At 29.4% G+C, this 18,701-nt stretch overlaps 2 protein-coding genes across 2 annotated transcripts; one reads left to right on the forward strand and one right to left on the reverse strand.

Annotated features, from left to right (window-relative positions):
* Positions 1-430: 430 nt before the first annotated feature.
* LOC111023950 (ubiquitin-conjugating enzyme E2 10) lies at positions 431-3,403 on the reverse strand. The gene is made up of 5 exons (XM_022301478.2): positions 3,246-3,403; positions 3,073-3,151; positions 2,174-2,301; positions 1,643-1,747; positions 431-815 (listed from the first exon to the last, which is right to left on the reverse strand). Exons 2-5 carry the CDS (start codon positions 3,140-3,142, stop codon positions 672-674), a joined length of 447 nt encoding a protein of 148 aa, XP_022157170.1. The 5' UTR covers positions 3,143-3,151; positions 3,246-3,403; the 3' UTR covers positions 431-671.
* Positions 3,404-11,826: 8,423 nt separating this feature from the next.
* Positions 11,827-13,042, forward strand: LOC111023937 (acidic endochitinase). Its single transcript, XM_022301457.2, has 2 exons — positions 11,827-12,395; positions 12,619-13,042. Exons 1-2 carry the CDS (start codon positions 11,849-11,851, stop codon positions 12,960-12,962), a joined length of 891 nt encoding a protein of 296 aa, XP_022157149.1. The 5' UTR covers positions 11,827-11,848; the 3' UTR covers positions 12,963-13,042.
* The last annotated feature ends 5,659 nt before the right edge of the window (positions 13,043-18,701 follow it).

The following is an 18,701-nucleotide window of genomic DNA, read 5'->3' on the forward strand; positions in this document are numbered from 1 at the left end:
ATTGGTTTGGACAGTTTGGATGGAAAGAAACCAACAAATTTTCCAAGATAGGGAGCACTCACTTCATCTCTTATATAATTCTATAGTTTAAACAGTTATATTGTGTAAATGCTCCTCTCTCTTCCACCACTATAGTTTCGCCTCTCTTATGTCTAATTGGAGAGCCTTTTTTGTAGCCCATTCATGAGCCCTTTTATATTCCTATTTCATATATCAATGAAATAGTTTCCATTTCAAAATTTAGGGACTAAATGAAAAGTGAAAACTAAACTCAAAATTAAGTACCAACGAGTTATTTCACTCAAAAATAATAATAATAAAATAAACAATTGCCTCCGGGATGGGCAAACTAATCCAAAGTTTTTCTAGAAACTTATCATACCGGGGTTGGGTTGCAGCCATTCTACGAAACCCAAAAACAAGAGAGAGATGTTCAAGGACTTCAGAATGATTACATTCATATATCATCCTAGAAAGAGCTTACATTATCCATGCAGAACAACAAGGGAAAAAACATGCTTTTACCTTCTTTCGCAAAGCTATTGTTGCGCCAAATATTTGGTGCATCTTTTTTCAGAGGGATTGAAACAGAATTACAATTGCATACAAATTGCCAGAGACATATATAAAATGACAATAGACTCCCAACTTACAAGTTAGAGAGATATCATTTACCCCATGGCATACTTCTGGGTCCAGCTCCTTGCAGTTGTTTCATACTTGTTCCTGTCTGTCTTGTACATGTGAGCAATCTCCGGCACCAACGGGTCATCGGGATTAGGATCCGTCAACAAAGAACAGATTGAAAGCAACACCTAAACAAATGAATAAAAGTTATTCAACAGAAACTTACAGCCAAAGATTCATCAATCTAAATTACAGGACAATGCAATCAACTTACAAAGTTGAACTTGACCAAATTTAAGTTAAATCTGAAGCAGGGATCTAAATTTAATTGATGAATAGAGAGCACAGAACTTCATCAAAGGAACATGCTTAAAATAAACCTTGGTTAAATTACAAATTTAGTCTTCAAACTTTGTTGTCTATTAGACATTTTAAAAAATTCAAGAATTTGTTAGACACAAAATTGAAAGATTAACAAATTGAGAGAGGAAATTCATTAAAGGTCCCTAAATAAAAAAAAACAAAAAAAATAAAATAAATCACAAAATTAAAAGGTTAGAGACTAATAAACACTTTTAAAGTTAAGAAACCAATCTGACACAAAATAGAAAGTTTAGAAACCTATTAAACACATCTTATTAAACACATCTTAAATTTAAGGGACTTATTAGATTGTAGACACAACCCCGGAAGTTCATGGACCAAATTCCTTGTAATTTAATGATAAACATTTTAGTGTACAAGTAACTATAATTACCAACTTTCTATTGATCCTGGGAGATGCAAGTGAACTACAACGGCATATCTGATTAAAATGATCATGACAATAAGATAATAATTAATCATGCTCACTTTCATGCGAGCAATTTGGTTGTACTGTACAATTACATTGAGAATTTTAAAATGAATGTCGTGGATATAGGCAGGCAATGTTATTAAGTGACAAGTTAAAAGTGATGCAAGATGATAATTTGTTATGATCTTCAATGAAATTCATGGCTTTTGGGGACCAAACCTTAGAAATGGTTAGGGCAGGGCTCCACTGCTCTTTCAATATGTCAAGGCAAATGCTTCCATTGCTGTTTATATTTGGGTGGAATACCTTTGTTCTGAATGCTACCTAAAAATTCATATTCATTAGTTATATGAGATGAAAGAATATATAATAGTTATTGTATATTCAGAAAACAGTTCTATAGGTGTTTAAAGGATTCAAAATGAGAAGCATTATATGGATCATAGGCCATGTCTGAGGTCTCAGCTAAATAGCATGAAGTCCCAACCAGACAACCAGACTATATAAATAGGTCTACAGCCTCCCATCAATTCATCTTAAGACACAAGTTGGCAATACAAATGTTCGTACATGCAATCTTATTAGATAAGTATCGGTCCTTGGTTGGCATATATAGGGAGATCTAAAGGCTCGATGCTAAAATCAAGACAAAATACACTTGGAATGCAAATAATTGACAAGAGCAGGACTGCAGGAGAATCAGAGTGCAGAGAAAATACCCGAATCAAAATTTAAGAACAAACGAAATACCTTGGGAGGCTTAAATGGGTAGTCTGGAGGGAAGTGAATGGTGACAAGGAAGACACCACCAGCATAGGGACTATCTGGAGGTCCCATTATGGTTGCTTGCCAGTGAAACATGTCTTCAGCTACAGGGCCTGGGACGGTTCCGGAGCATATCAAGAAGGAAAAACTTGAACACATTTGATATACAGTTACAAGCTATTTACATTTACGAAAACATGTAATTGACAATCGAGGGATGACACAACTTTTGAGGACATTTGCTAGAACACCTTATTTAAAAAAATAATCATGTTGGTTATTGCTGTTATTTTCCACATAATATTTGCACGTATACCCACCTCAGCAACCCTATGTGGCTTATATATATATATATATACATGTTCACAATGAAATGTCAATACATATACTCAAAGCCATGTTATCAATTTTTTAAAAAAGAAAATTAGGGCAGTGACCAAAATAGTCATTTTAAAAAAGTTTAGGGACTGAAATAGTCAATTTGAAGGTTTAAAGGACAAAAATGGAATTAAAATAAAAGTTTAACGACTTGAATAGAAATTTAGAACGTTTAGGGACCAAAATGAGGTTTAAAACCTTATTTATATTAAACTCTCCTAAAGGCAGTTTACCTATGAGGCCTCAAAGGAAATGCGTTAATTCCAAAGGAATTATGAAGAAATTCAAAAGTAGTTCTGCTTCTCATCCAAATCACACAGAAACAACCCTAAATCAGTAGCATCCTAATTCAAGTCATCATGCAATTCAAAACATATTGTCTACACAAATCAAATGACTAACAAACAGCAAAAAAACGAAATTGCACGACAGATCAAAACACACCATTCGATCCCAATCAACACCATTCGATCACTACAACAAAAGGAGACGGAGAAACGAAATACCAGCACTGCAAGACGTGGGAGGATCCCTCTGCAAATCCTTGAGTTCCTTCAAGATCCGCTTTGACGCCATGAGAAAAACCTAGAAGTCACCTCAAATCAAAAGATCACTCCCTCAGATCAATCCGCGGAAACTCAAAACAAAATAATCCATACGTACAGAATGAAAAAATTACCTGACAGACAGAGATTGAAGAAAATCCCTCACAGTTAGATTTTCGTTTCTGGATCTCTAACCCGTGAGGGCTCGGGAGGAGGACGAAGAGGGGAGAGAGAGAGAGAGAGGAGAGAGAGAGAGAGGAGAAATTTGGTAAAGGAGCTGACTTTTATGGAGACCGTTCAGTGTGGGGCCCTCTAAATCTCGCGGCTTCTGATTGGTACAGTTTCTTATTCTCGCGACTGTTGTGGGCCCTCCATAGCGTTCTTTCCACGGATATGTATATAATAAATTAATAATATATACTCTCAAAAGAAAGAAAAATTCATAATACATTGTTTTAGTATAATTTGATTCTTTCTTTTTTAGTACAATATAATAATTAATAATTTGATTCCATTTCCTTCGTTCTCTAGTGAAGTTAATTTTAAGAATATTATAAACATAAGGATAAAATTATTTTTTTGTCAACTTTCACTCTTGATGCTTTTGAGTTCAACACATGTACAGGGTTTTGCAGCTAGGGCAGAGACGGGAATTCATTGTCTAAATTTGAGAAATTCACCATGGTAAAAATGAACCCTCCTAATTACGTGTATGGATAGGATTTAAACTTCTAATCGTTTGATCGAAAATATATGTCTTAAATAATTACGGTGTGCACATATTTGTTATAATATATCGATAGTGGACTAGATAGTTTATTAATTATTATTTTGTGGAGGATAATCTTTACCTATCAATTTTATCATTTAACTTTTTAATACGTATCAATGTTGTCTTTCAAACTTCTACTTGATGCGACTGTTCGAGTCGAGGTGTCTATTGAAAGAAGTAGTGCGTCCGTTCGCATATAGATTTGATTGAGATCGTATAGGTGAAATATCACCTTATATAAGTTAAGATATGTTTGATCTCACACTTCTAATATTTTGAGTATTTAAAACTTTTTTTAGATACATTAAGCATAACTGTGGTTCGATAAATTTATGTGGATTTTCAAACCTGTAATATATACGCACACGTACATAAATAAATATATATCTATATATATAAGGATTATGCGAAGATCTTTGCTTTTCTATTTCACCTTTAAAGTTTTCATTTAAGGTCCCGTTTACTTACCCGTAATCAATGAAAACTTTGAAGGGTGGGACTCACCTCAAATTTTGTAATCTCATTACAATAAAAATGTGTAATCTCATCACACTCCTACAACCTCATCAATCACATTTTCATTCCTTATTTTGTGGATCGATCCATATATATTATAATTAATGTACCATTTTTACCCTTTCTCTCTATCTATGGATTAGATAAATATAATTTTTAATTAGTTTTTTTATATTTTTATATTTTTTTTCCATCAACTGTAACAACCCGTATTTTCTAATATGGTCATTCTAACAAAATGCGAAAACGTAACTTTCAAGAAACCTTAAGAACTAAAATTATTCAGCGGAAGCAATTTCTTTACAGAATTTTTCTAAACTAACTTAACTAAATAGGAAGATGACTTTCAAACTCAATGTCAATATGCTAAACTTCACCTTCTACCAGAACAATCACTCAATCCTTCATCTGAAAAACATTTAGGAAAACAAAGATGAGTACAAACATACTCAATAAGCAATTTCCATATCTTTTGGTATAAATGAAAAAGAAATAATAAAAGTCTAACACAATTAATTAAAAAAGTGATGGATCTAATTAATAAATGAGAGAGAAAGGATAAAAATTGTAAAGTAATACTAATAAATATGTGAGACACACGGAATAAAGAATGAGAATGAAATTGATGAGGTTGTGAGAGTACAATGAGATTACACCCGGAACGAGGTTCTACCATTTGATTTCATTTCTACAATTTGTTAAACACCATTGAAGGGAACGAAAATTCCATTTTGATTTTTTGATTACGATTCATGATTCATGGTAAGTAAATGGACTCTTAGTGTGTATTTGTTTCATGTCTTAAAATAGAGCAATAAATTTAATTAAATATGTAATGAGATTTGTTGAAAAAAAAAAGTTCCTTTTTGGAAACCTTCTATTAAAGTAAATATTTTATTTTTTGTTATATTAATAAAGTTGATATTCCTTCGTTAAATTTTACTGACATCTTAATACTTGTTATTTTAAAGGTTCTCATCAACTTGAATTTGTTGAGTGTGGTTATGTGTGATGAATATACGAGGTATATTGTGATGGATCAATAGAATACTTCATTCAAAGAGTTGGTATAATACGAATTCGTAACAGTTTTGTTTAGCATTATGATGCAATTTTTTTGTTTGTGTTTTTCCTTAGTTTATTAGGTATAAGACATATACTAAGTAGATCAACGAAGTTCATAATGAGTGGAACAACACATCCTACCCAACATAATTTATAATATTATTAGTTAACTTCTTATCCTAAGTAGCTTACTTTTATTTTGTAAATTTACATTTCTTTATGTAATATAAAACTTTGCTAAGTTTTATTTTTCTTAATGTTAGCATAGTTTGTGTCAATTGGAATTTTCTTTCAATAACATAGCCATATTAATTTTTGTTAAAATTTGATATTAAATTATGCATATATAAATTAACCACAAACGGGGCTTCTCGAATTATATATTGACCATTGTTGTCTATTGTATAGACCACAACTAACAACATATCATGATTTAATTGCGTTATAGACCATAGTGGTTGTCTATTGTATATGATATTTTATATATATATATACACACACATTACAAATTAGGTTGACGCCAATCGTAAAGGGAATAACTACCAAGCGCCAATGTTGCAGTCCTCAATCTCAATTACCCTAGATATAAGTTGGTAGGAAATTACAAAGAAGTTATCACGAAGTAAAAAAGTTAAAATACACGAAGAAATATTAAAGGCGATTAAAGGAACTGACTGTTGGATAAATATACGATGTATATGTAAACTGAATAACACTGGTAAACAGACTACAACGTAACTGGCTACAAACAATATAGTTCTGACAATTTGATGAACATCAAACTTAATAAATATAGTCGAGGCACGCTTCAATAGCGCTGATCCGAAGACAATTATTCACTCTGCACAAGTTGTTAGCAGTCTGCAGCGATCGTTCAGCAGGATGTAACGACTAACTCCAGTAAAACAGCAACCTCGAACTACTCGGATATGGCAGAACTGTTAGATAATTGCTTTCAACATAAACAAGAAGAACAACTCAAAAGAAGAGAGAACTTTTGTGGGAGGAGGAGAATATCCAATTGTGGTACGATTAGATATCTCAAAATGAAGAAAATCACAACTATATATAGTTGTGTAAACATGAAACTCCTCCCACATAAATTAAGTTCAACTTTAACAACATGAAGAAAAAATTATCATTTGAAGTATAACTTCAACTTTAACAACATGTAGCTTTAACATAAAGTTACCTAACACAATTGAAACAAAAAACAACTTATTAAATAAATAATGAATTTGTTACAAATATAAAATAAGTTTCAAATTCTTCTTAATTACACAAATTTAATTTCCAGATGTTAAATTTGTATACTCAATGGTTTTCTCTCACTTTCTTTCATATATTAAACATCCAACACTGACATTTTTGACAATGTCGATCCCACACAACTGTACCTCGTGTCAAGTGTAGTTATTCCACCAAAATTTAAAGTACCTGAATTTGAGAATTACGATGAGATATCTTATCCTATAAGTCATATCATTATGCTGAAAAATATTAGCACATTCTTAAAATGATAAGCTACTTATGCACTATTCAAGATAGTCTAATTAGGCTAGCTACTCATTGGTATACGTAATTAAATAATGCACACATTTATTCTTGGAAAAACTTTCATTTTAAAACCAATATACACATAATATAAACATGGTTCTTAATAGACTACATTTGCACAGAATTGAGAAAAAAATAGTATGGAGAACTTTAAAGAGTATGCCCAAATTAAGGTGGAGAAACACAGCTGCACAAATACACAGTCACCTTTAACTGACAAGCAATATAAAGATACGTATGTATCTTAATACCCTCAGGCCTCCATAATATGATTGAATGATGGGAAAATGTATCAACAAAATTTTCAGACATTATGATGATTGGGAAAATAATTAAATATGGAGTTAAAGTTTGGCAAAATAACTGACCACGTCGATGAATCACCAATTGAAGATAAATAAGGCTCTCTTGAGAAAGAAGACGGGAAAAAATCTAAAAATAATTTACCACAATTTATCATTCAATTAATTTTTTCTTTTCCAACTAACATTTGTAAATTGCATATTTTTTTACTTTTAAAAAATTAGGATTTAAATATATATATTTCACTTTTTAAAAATTGACTTATAATTTGCAGGAATCATGAAGTAATTCCATGATTTATTTTCATTCTTTGAAAATTACATATTACAATCGTTAGACCGACCTGGCTCAGCCAGTCTAAAGAAGACAATGTTCAAGATCAGTTCAGGTCCAACTTTTATGGACCTCAAGTATTGTTTGGGCATTGATCGTTTAGATATTGGGCTTGAATTAGCCCATATAATAAATTATTTCTAAAATATTTTTTCAAACAAAATTTTAGAATTTTAGAATTTGTGTTTTTACTTTTAAATAAATAAATTGTATTACTACATTAAATATTTTAGAATTTTAGAATTTGTGTTTTTCCTTTAAATAAATAAATTGTATTACTACATTAATATTAAAAAATCTAAAGAAGGAGAATAACAAGAAATAATAAATAATAATCCTAAATACTAATTAATTATATATTAATAATTAATACATTATATATATATATATAATCATAATAATATTATTATGTGATTATCTTATTCGATCCGACCTTTTAACTAATGCAACAAACCAATCTAAATACAATCTATGGATCAATTGAATTTAAAAAACCAAGATTCATATCCAATCCAATTTATGGATGGATTGGATTGGACTAGATTGGTCGAACAAGTTAAATGTTAGCATTGGATCGAGCTTGAATCAGGTCTGGATTAGGTTGGACCGATCAAATATTTACATTGGACCGAGTTTGAGTCCGTCTGAAGACTTGGAACTCCATGGTGAGACTAATTTACAAGAATCACGAATTTTACATTGAAAAAAAAAAAGCTCGAGTAAGAGCTGGGCATGCTGCTAGGATCTAGGGTTGTTAAATTGGTGGAAAAGGAAATTTATTACGTAAAATATTATAAATAAAAAGTTCAAAGTGAAAACATGAACAAATTTCGAAAAGAAGAATGACGTCCGCGAGGATTTTTTTTTTAATAATGTTAATTTTAAAAGTATTTACGAAAATATGCCCCATCTCAAACTATTTACCAAAATAATGTTTTGGAAATAGCAGGTCCTCTCTTGAAGAGAAGATCAGCTAACGTGGCGCTGCTGATCGTAAATACTATTTTGGTAAATAGTTTGAGATGGGGCATATTTTCGTAAATACTTTTAAAATTAACATTATTAAAAAAAAATCCACCTACGCGATTTCCTTCATTCGCAATTTTTACCACCTCAGCTTCAACCTCAAATCACAATACACCACACCTTAAAAAATGGTGTGGGATGCATGTGATTTTTTACTTTAACCAAAAATTACCTTTATTTTTATTAATAATTTAGATATATGCCTTAGTTTTATAATTTTTTTTAATTTAATTTACTGTTTCTTGATGATATTACTTTAAAAACATTGTTTTTGTAATTTTGTAAGTTACATTATTTCTTCCATGAAATTTTTATATTGACTGATGCCAGAGATATTATTATGGAAAAATAAATTACACCTGTGAAATATTATTCCCACCATTAATTTCTCACTTTTTTGCTGGGACTAAATTAATTTAGAAAGTGATAATTTATTTTTGACTTAAAGGAAAAATCAATTTTATCCAAATTTAGCAAGGCCTGTATATCAATTTTAACCTTAAACAACTAATTTCATCCAATCAGATTATCATAAGTTTAGATAAATGTTGCTATTTTTATAACTTATTTTCAATTTATGGTATTCACCCACTAATTTTAACAAAAACTCTGAAAGTAAAAATCTACAAAAACTCACCAATTCTAATGAAATCAGGTTTTGAACACAAATAATTTTATAGTACAATTAAGTTTTATGAAGGCACAAAATTGACTACTGAATAAATTTCAACAAATAACTAACTTTAATGTCATTTTTCTCAAAAGTTTTATGAAATTTGTGTGGGATGCACATGTTTTATAATTTATTTAAAACATGAAAATACTAATTTTTGTAAAATTCTTCAAATAAAAATTTATTAGAAAGTAAAAATTACTGCACATTCGAATTTAAAATAAAGATTCCAGTACCTATACGAGTTTAAGACTTAGATAAATACTGCAACATTTTTCTAACTTTAGGCTTTCGTTTGCAATTCAAAAAGTTTAGGGTTAAAACTAATACAATCTTATCCAAATCGTAGAAATTGATTTTTCCCTAGAATTTAATTATTCTTAAATTTTTTTTCAAAAAAAAAAAAATCTCTGAAGAACGTGTTTCACGTTTGTTAATTTAATTAAGAAAAGTTTTCATTTTAAAATTATTTCATCACTTGCTGCAAAATTTGACACGTATGAGAAGTTTTCTTCCCATGATTCTGAACCAGAAACCGTTAGTTTTTTTCTTTTAATTTCATATTTTAATACTTTTTTTTTAAATTGAAATACTCCCATAGTATTTTAAAATATTCTGTATTTTATTCCTGATTTGGGTTGGTGACGAAATTGTCGACTGGAAATATTAAAAAAAAAAGAACAAAGAAAGAAAACTGTTGGCTGAATAGAAAATTTAGTGCAATATTTACATAGATATTACAAAATACAAAAGAGGTAAATTACATAAATAACAGAAAATTTTCTCAAATATGGTATAAAATTAAACATGTGCAAGAAAAAAAATATATATACATATAGTATAAATTTTGATTTTTTTTTTAAATAACACAATTTAATAAAAGTCTAACTTAAATGTGATGTATAATTAAAAAAAAGCTGAGAGATCAAAACTTCAAACTTAAAAAAGTAATTAGTGTCTTATCTATTAAATTATATTCGAAATGTCTATGTAATTATTATTTAGTCTTCTAATAAGTTCTAGTGTGTTACATTATTTTAGTCTTGTTTAAAATTTATAATAATTCAATTCTTACGTGAAAATATTTCTTTACGGTGTGTTGGGGTGTTGTTTATGCCTATAGATCGATTCTTCGTAACAAAATGTTTTTGAATTTTTTTAGAAAATTATTTAAAAGTTCTTCAATAATGGGAAAATAAACTATAACTGTAATAGAAAGGAATAGGAAAAATATTCAAGTATTTTGAGTTACCGAAAGAAATTAATATCAAACTATATATATCACGTCACATCTTCTATTTTAAAATTTTTTAATCACAGAAAAATAAAACTGCATATTCTAATAGAAATTTCACCAGGATTTCCAAACTAAATTTCACCAGGATTTCCAAACTTTCAATATGACTCTTTATTTGAATATAGTATTCATATGACGTCATTTTGCTTTTACTAGCAAACTAATATAAAATATAATAATTTTTTTTAATCAAATTTAATATTACTTAGAAAAAGCGAGATTATGACAATACAATGTGAGTGATGATAATTATTAATTAGAATTTACAATACAATGAATCCGATTCCCATTGAGTCTAAACTCAAAAGTTATAAGAATAGTTTTTTGTTTAATATAAATGTCCAATTATTTGATAATTTTAGATGTAAGAATATGTTTTGTGTCGACAAAAACTAAATTTATTTGGCATATTTAGATTTTAATTATATGTCAATATGAAAAATTTTGTCAAATTGAAGATAACTCAACGGTACTTGACATATATCTCGAACTAAGAGATTGCAAGTTAGATCTTCACCTCAAATATTGTACTAAAAAAACAAATAAAAAAATTGTAGCAAATCTAAGCGACGAAAACAAAATTTGTTTTTTTTTTGCCAACAATAGTATCTCCCAACGGTCTTATTGCCATAAATTCAACTCGTGCTCACCTTAATTATTGGTCTTTTTTTATAGTTACTCACGTAAGTATATGCCAAAATAGGATTTTACCCCTTTACCGTTTGTTGAATATGTCCCTATAATTTAAAAAAAAAAAAAAAAAGTGTCTTATCTTTTTCGTACTCATGTCTGTATCTTTGACAAGATTACTGGCCCTACCCTAAGAGACACATTATAAAAGATACACACAACTATCATAATTAATTTGCTACCATCCCTATAAATAATTGCATGTAGGTCCTTTGCACCATCTTTTTTTGGATTATAATGCATGGGTATCTGTTGAGATATCCATATCCATATATGTATTAAATTTATTGAATCGGTCTCGTTGAGCGTGTGGTAACTTATTCCTCCCTTCCATAGCATTAGTTAACATTTTTTTTACGTAATTAATTTTAAAATTTTAAGAGAATTAGGAATAAATTAATAAGGAATACAAAAATAGGGATCTATCTTCCACAAATATTTTAAGTCTTTGGATTCTTCTGACCACCTATAAATATTCCCCTCATCCACGGAAGAAAATGCAACAATGGCAAACCACAAAGTAATCTCGGTGATAATAGCTCTTTTCTTCACCAATTATTCCTTATTCAAGTCCTCCAATGCAGCTGCAATCGCCATTTCTTGGGGTGACAATTACTACGAAGACAGCCTGAAATCCACATGTGCCACTGGAAATTTCAAGTATATTAGCATAAATCTTCATGCTCACTGCAACCCTAACATTAGATACAACTGCCGAAGCATTGGCATTGAGATCAAAGCTTGCCAAAGCCTAGGCGTCAAAGTCTTCCTCTCCCTCGGAAGCCGCTACTTTCTCTCCGCTCGGAACGACGATCCGAGACAATTCGCTTCCTACCTCCTCCATACCTACCTCTCAGGCAACGCGCCGGTGAGCTCACGCCCGTTCGGAGATGCCATCTTGGACGGAATCGATTTCGACAGCCCATATGGGTCGTCATGGTATTGGGGTGTCGTTGCCAGATCGCTCAAGGATGCCGATGATGACATCTTTCTTACCGCATCTCCAAGTTGCCAATACCCTGACTATACGCTAGGTCCCGTCATAGATGCAGGTAAAAGAATTTTGATAAAGAGAAGCATTGTCATATCCTCTCTACTTATTATGATTTTCACTTCTTGGGTTTGTGAGAATGTTGCATATACAATATATCAATTAAAATTTACCCAACCTATCAGCTTAAGTTTTTGGATTGAGTGCTGGTCTATTCATCCTTAATATAGTCGATTAAGACGATGCACTACAAAGACTCACCCTTTACTTTGTCTCTCTCACAGGGCTGTTCAATTCGATTTCAGTGAAATTCTTTGATAATCCTCGATGCCAATACGACGGTTATTACGGTGCGGGTGCACAGAATATGTTGAACAGTTGGTCGATATGGAAGGAGAGTAATACCAAAGAAGTGTTTATAGGACTACCTGCGGCGCCAGAAGCTACAAGGAGAGGAGGATATATTCCTCCCAATGTGCTTGTTGATGATGTTCTTCCATATACTAAATTTACTCCAAATTATGGAGGAATTATGCTATGGAGTAGGTATTATGATATGACGAGTGGATATAGCAATGCCATTGCAGGGTTAGTGATTAATGGCACCTCCATTATTGCTACCTCTTAGCAAATTTATGTAATGAAGAACAAGAAGTTGGGATCTGTTTAATGTATGGATCTAAGGAAATAAAAGTTACTTTATGTTAATTATTGTAGTATGCTTTGCTTTTCGTTTGTCATCTCCATAATTAATTTCAATATTACAAAAATAGTGCCCAAGGAAAATGAAATTTTACCTACCAATGACAAAAATCAAAGATGATATGAAATAGTATAATAATTAATTTCTAGATAGAAAAAAATTTTGATGGTTAGACTAGTTCGTAAAGTAACTTTTGTAAACATAACCCTCTTGTTTCAAACCATTAGAAATCTGATAGCCATTGAATAATATATTTCGTTTTCGAATTATTATTTATTCGCTAACTTGAGTTGAACTTATCAGTAAAGTCCAAAACCTAGCTCGCATTTTTTTACTTAAAAAATAATTCTTAAACTCGTCAATCTATGCATAGTTTAGTGCTTAACACATTTATTTCTTACCGAGATGTAATTTTGAATCTTTATTTCCTATTTATAATATAACGTTGGTTATTAACTCATTGCTTAAAACAACTTTTAGACCCTAATTTCTATAAGATTTCAATCACCTTTGTTTTTCCAATATGGTCGGTTGAAGTTGTTTTGAAATAGAACTTCCCATCTGTGAGCCATATTTTCCCAAACCTAAAGTCTCTATTTATATTTTAAAAAAATAAATGGGCGAGAGATAATTAAATTCTCTTTGTGAGCGGATTAAAATTTGTAGATCTACGTACTCTCTCTCGAGAATTTGAAGTCTTGTTTGGAGTTCTTAAATCTGTGAAGGTTTGAATCTAAAATTCATAAAGAATTTATCGTTCGAAGTTTAATTTTAAAACCCACGAAAAGGTTACAGCTTACGAGCCTCGTCACTTATAGAAATGTTATGAAAAAAATACCATATGATAATTATTTGGACAGATATTTTGTAGACATATATCATGTGATAGAGATATTGTATAATTGATGGGAGACCAAGATTTTTGCAGTGTGACAACTTGCCCATACCCTTCATATCACGTGATGGATATGTATTACTATCTTAAATATAAATTTTCTTTTTTCTTTTCAATATGCTAAATATAAAAAAATATATATTTATTTACGTAGCAACATTTATATTGATGTTTTTAAGATTGAAAGGTTTGATATCATACGAGCTGCATTATTCGCAGATTAACGTTTAATTTATTTGTATTTATTTTACATCTTTCATAGAGAATTCAATTTGTTTTAATTAAAAAATTAGTTCAAACTAAAACAATACTAATTAATTGTTCATAACCTAATCATGAAATAAAATCAATATTATTTATTGTAGTAATATATTTTGTCTTAAATTCTATTTTGGTGTCTAAACTTTCACGTAATAATTTTTATAAATATTGAGGAGTTTGTAGATAATTTTTATAAACATTTTTCGATTTCTAAGTTAGTTAAAAATAATTAATATTAATATTATGTATATATTAGTGACATTTTGTTGATATTTTTCATATTTTGTCGATTTTCTTGTACTATGATAGAAACGTTGATTTATCTCTCATGTCAATGTCGAATCCATTGAAACATGGATATACATTGATGGAAATATCGACGAATATTTAAAATCGTGGATGTATCCAATAATTTTTGAAAAATGAATTTAAAGATGTAGGAGTAGAAATTTAAACTGAGAGAGAGAGAGTGTGGGTGGTAAACATTTTTAAGATACCTTTTATAATATCGTAAACAAATGATAGGTTGATGCTAAACAAGGGCATGTTGATGATGATTTTTCTCCCTAAAGATTCTTATTTTTTCAGTTCCCTAAATTATTTTACAATTATCTCCACGCAGACCTATCATATCATAACATATATTTAATAATTGGAAAACGACGAAGCAAGTCAGGTGCATGTCAGGCCAATTGTTTGACAATGACATGTCATCAATCCATACAAATAATTATATCCTTATGGATAAGGGATAAATAGACATTTTCATAAAAATCAATAAAGTATTTAAAATATCAACAAAATATTATTGATATAATATTAATAATAATTCATTTTAATATTAAAAATTTTATATGTTTATTTGTTAATTTAAATATTTGGACGAATCCTTTTCATTTATATAATCTCTTAAAAAATCTATTGACATTGATATTTTATCGATGTTTTCATACACATTTTATAAAATTGAGGCCTTGAAATTTCACCAATGACATTTAAAATTTTCATATTGTTTGATAAAAAATCGAAGAGATTAGATAACCTTGATGTTAATGTTCCACAATCATATTCAAGCTAGCCAAGTTACTGCGGTGACCATTGCTCTATACTCAGCTTTAGAGATGTGAATGATCTTTATTTCTTTGAGCTCCATAAAATGCAATTTTTGGTCCCAAAAAGATATAAAATCTTTGTGTGTTGGCATCTCAATGGGCATACATTAATCACAAACCTTTTATTTTGTTTTTTTTTTCTTTTTTAGAAAGAAAACAAAGATATTTGAGAAACCATTTGTATGGATATGTCACTTGAAGTTACAAGAATCAACAAATAATAATAGTTATAATACTTGAAGAAATTATTGAAATCTAACTCTAATGGTAATTGTGGACAAATTTTTCAAATAATATAAATTAAAAAAGGAATTACAAATTTAATGTAAATTACGAGATAAAGTTTAAAAAATATAAATAGAATAATAAAAAAATGAAATAGGGTGAATTTTAAAATTATTGACAAAAGTAGGGTGGTGGAGTCAAAGTTAAATTGTGTGTACAATGTACACGTTTTACACGTGTAAGGTGATGTGAACTAAATCGTGTACGTCATACGCGATTTTAATGAAATTGTGTACGTCATACACGATTTAATGCTGAACTCGTATAAATCGTACACAATTTTAGGTAAATCGTGTACAACGTACACGAGTTCACCCAATTTTTTTTGTAATGTTATTAATTCTTTAAACCATAGTAGTTTGTCCTCTGAATTTGGAAAGTATACAAACCTAAATTTGTTGGTTGAATTTGGTGCCTACAACGAACGCGCCTCCTCTCAAAGTTGGAAGAAACTGGTCTACTAGTGCCCTCCCAATTGTTTGTGTTTTGAATAAAGTTCTCACATAAAGAACCCAACTGTGGTATATTATATTCTACTGCAATGTTCTGCAGATAAAAAAAATTAGCATATAAATTTAAATTAATATCATAATTAATTAATTAAAGAAATGTAATACTCATCCGTCACAATGTTGTCGCTACATTGTTATATATGTTGGACAAGTGTGTTTTGGAAAAAAAATGGCAAGTAATATTATTGAGGAAAAAAAAGAAAAGGGGTGAGACCTGATGCAATGAAATCGTGTACATTGTACACGATTTTTTACCGTCTGCGTGGCTCCAACTACACGTCACACAATAGATGTGAGTCTTCTGAAAATCGTGTCCAATAGACATGGTTTGGCTGTACACGATTTGATTACCCTACTTTTAGAAATATTTTCAAACATGCCTTATTTTTGTTTTTTTGTTTTTTTATTTTTTACATTATTAAAAAACAAAGTTATAAGTAAAAAAATCATTTAAAATAAAGACACTTGTAAAACATGACAGGTCAATATAAGTTATTACTGTATTTTTTTTTTCCCTTTTGTATGTGTTGTGTATTTTTAGTGTGGTCAAAATTTTTAATAAAATCCACTTGTGTATATACAAATAGGCTCATCTCGAGAATTGAAAACAAAAAATTATGCTATAATTATCATAAAACAGATCCCAACTTCTTCTTGATCCATTTCAATTTTCTAATCATAGAACTTGCTAAAAGTTAGAAATTAATTTTCCGTTTTCTAATTTTTTTACCAGTTTTATTAAGAAATTTAAGTTTTTTTTATTTTTTTATTTTTCTGTTTCTTGTTTCTCAATTATTTTTAGAAACATTCTACTAAAATAATTTGAAAACAATAAAATTAAATTTTTTGTTTGTTGTTCCTCTTTTCAATTTGTTGTAAAACATAAATAAAAATGTTAAACATTTTATATTGAAAAACACATAAGTGCCTATCATGAGGTTGAATCTATTTCCTGATCCATGAACCCTGGTCATTGAGACCACTGGGCCACTCATAATGACTACTTTTTCATTTTTTTATTTTTTGTTACTACTCTGGTCTATTTTCTTTTAGGTTAAAATACTAGTTTGGTTATACTTAGTTTTGATTCATTTTGTTCATTGTATTTTCAAAATGTTTGTTTTTGGTCTATGTACTTTCAACTTTGGTTCATTTTTGCCCGTGTATTTTTTAAAGTGACTATTTTGGTCTCTTAATGTTATTTTTAGTCTCATTTTTTTTATTACAATTTCAACACGATATTAAAATTAATATATTTCTTAAAATATAAATATGACTTTATACCAAAGATTTTTCGTTAGGTGTAAAAATTATGTTCAAATTTTACAAAGAGGGACTAAAATGATAATTTTTTAAAAATACAGATACCAAAATGAATATTTTCAAAGTAGAGAGACCAAAATGAACCAATGTTATAGGACCAAAATAAACATTTTCAAAGTACAAGGATTGAAATGAACCAAAGCTAAAAGTACATCGCCAAATTTGTCAATACTATCGAAGTAGGTAGTTTTTAGTAAAAATATTAGCACATAGATAATGTAGTATATTTTAAGTCGTTATTTGTAACATAACTATTTTTATTTTCATTATTAGATAAAATTTACGGAATTATTCATACGTTCTCCAACGGCTTGATCATTTATGTTTCATTTTTTGTCAATACTATTAAATTTATTTGATTATAAAATAAAATTAATTTAAAATTTATATAATCTAATGTGAATATAGTTCAAGTGGTTAAAACATATATGTATTCTAGATCAAAAGGTTCGACATTTCGAATCTCCACTTCCACAAATTGTGTTGAACTCAGAAAAATACACACATGTATATATAAAACGTGCATCGAAAGTAATTAATTAGTATTGTTTTAGTTTGAACTCCTCAATATTTATAAAAATTAAAAATTATTACGGGAAAGTTTAGATACCAAAATTTTTTACGTGATTCAAAATTAATGTTTATAAAAATTATCCAACTTCGATGTTTATGAGTTAATTTAAATATTTTTTATGATTTTTTTAATTTTTACAACTTTTTCAGAAATCGATATTTTTATGAAATTGAGACATCGATATTTCCATCGACATCAATACTTAAAAACTTGCTAGAGTGCCATCCTCCTCCCCTTTAGCTTCTGGAAGAGATTATGGCCATGTATGCAGGGAGAGATGAGAAAGATGTCATGAATCTTAAATTATTGCCCAACGATAAGACCGTCCATCTATTGCAATTAATTTGTAGCATCAATTATTGGAAAAAGACAAAGATACCTGTCAAAGGCTCACGTTCAAATCTTCACCTCGTGTTATTGTTGAATTTAAAAAAATAAAATAAAATACATATCAAAGTTAATTATTAATTTATGCATTCGAACATATTTTGGTAGATAAAGTAATTATTATTATCTCCAAGTCTACGGTGGTTCAAATCTCCAACCATTGTTGAACTAGAAAAATATCATAACTTTGGAAAGAATATAATTCCAAGATTAATTTATGGATATCCCGCCTCCAGTTATTTTATATATTTGTTAGAGTGATGTGCATATACTAAACGCTACAACTTGGTAAGATAGCTTTTGTTTTAGATTCCA

The sequence above is a fragment of the Momordica charantia genome (genome assembly GCF_013281855.1).
Source record: "Momordica charantia cultivar OHB3-1 chromosome 6 unlocalized genomic scaffold, Mcharantia_2.0 BLBB01000006.1, whole genome shotgun sequence".
NCBI lineage: Eukaryota > Viridiplantae > Streptophyta > Magnoliopsida > Cucurbitales > Cucurbitaceae > Momordica > Momordica charantia.

Bases quoted from the DNA above. Each gene is read 5' to 3' on its own strand.
- LOC111023950 (XM_022301478.2), bottom strand. From the start codon at position 3,142: ATGGCGTCAAAGCGGATCTTGAAGGAACTCAAGGATTTGCAGAGGGAT. The intron at 1,748-2,173 runs GTATTTCGTTTG...ATGAATTTTTAG, and splicing joins ACCCATTTAAGCCTCCCAAG to GTAGCATTCAGAACAAAGGT. The intron at 816-1,642 runs GTTTGGTCCCCA...TCATTTGTTTAG, and splicing joins CTGCCCTAACCATTTCTAAG to GTGTTGCTTTCAATCTGTTC.
- LOC111023937 (XM_022301457.2), top strand. From the start codon at position 11,849: ATGGCAAACCACAAAGTAATCTCGGTGATAATAGCTCTTTTCTTCACC. The intron at 12,396-12,618 runs GTAAAAGAATTT...TCTCTCTCACAG, and splicing joins AGGTCCCGTCATAGATGCAG to GGCTGTTCAATTCGATTTCA.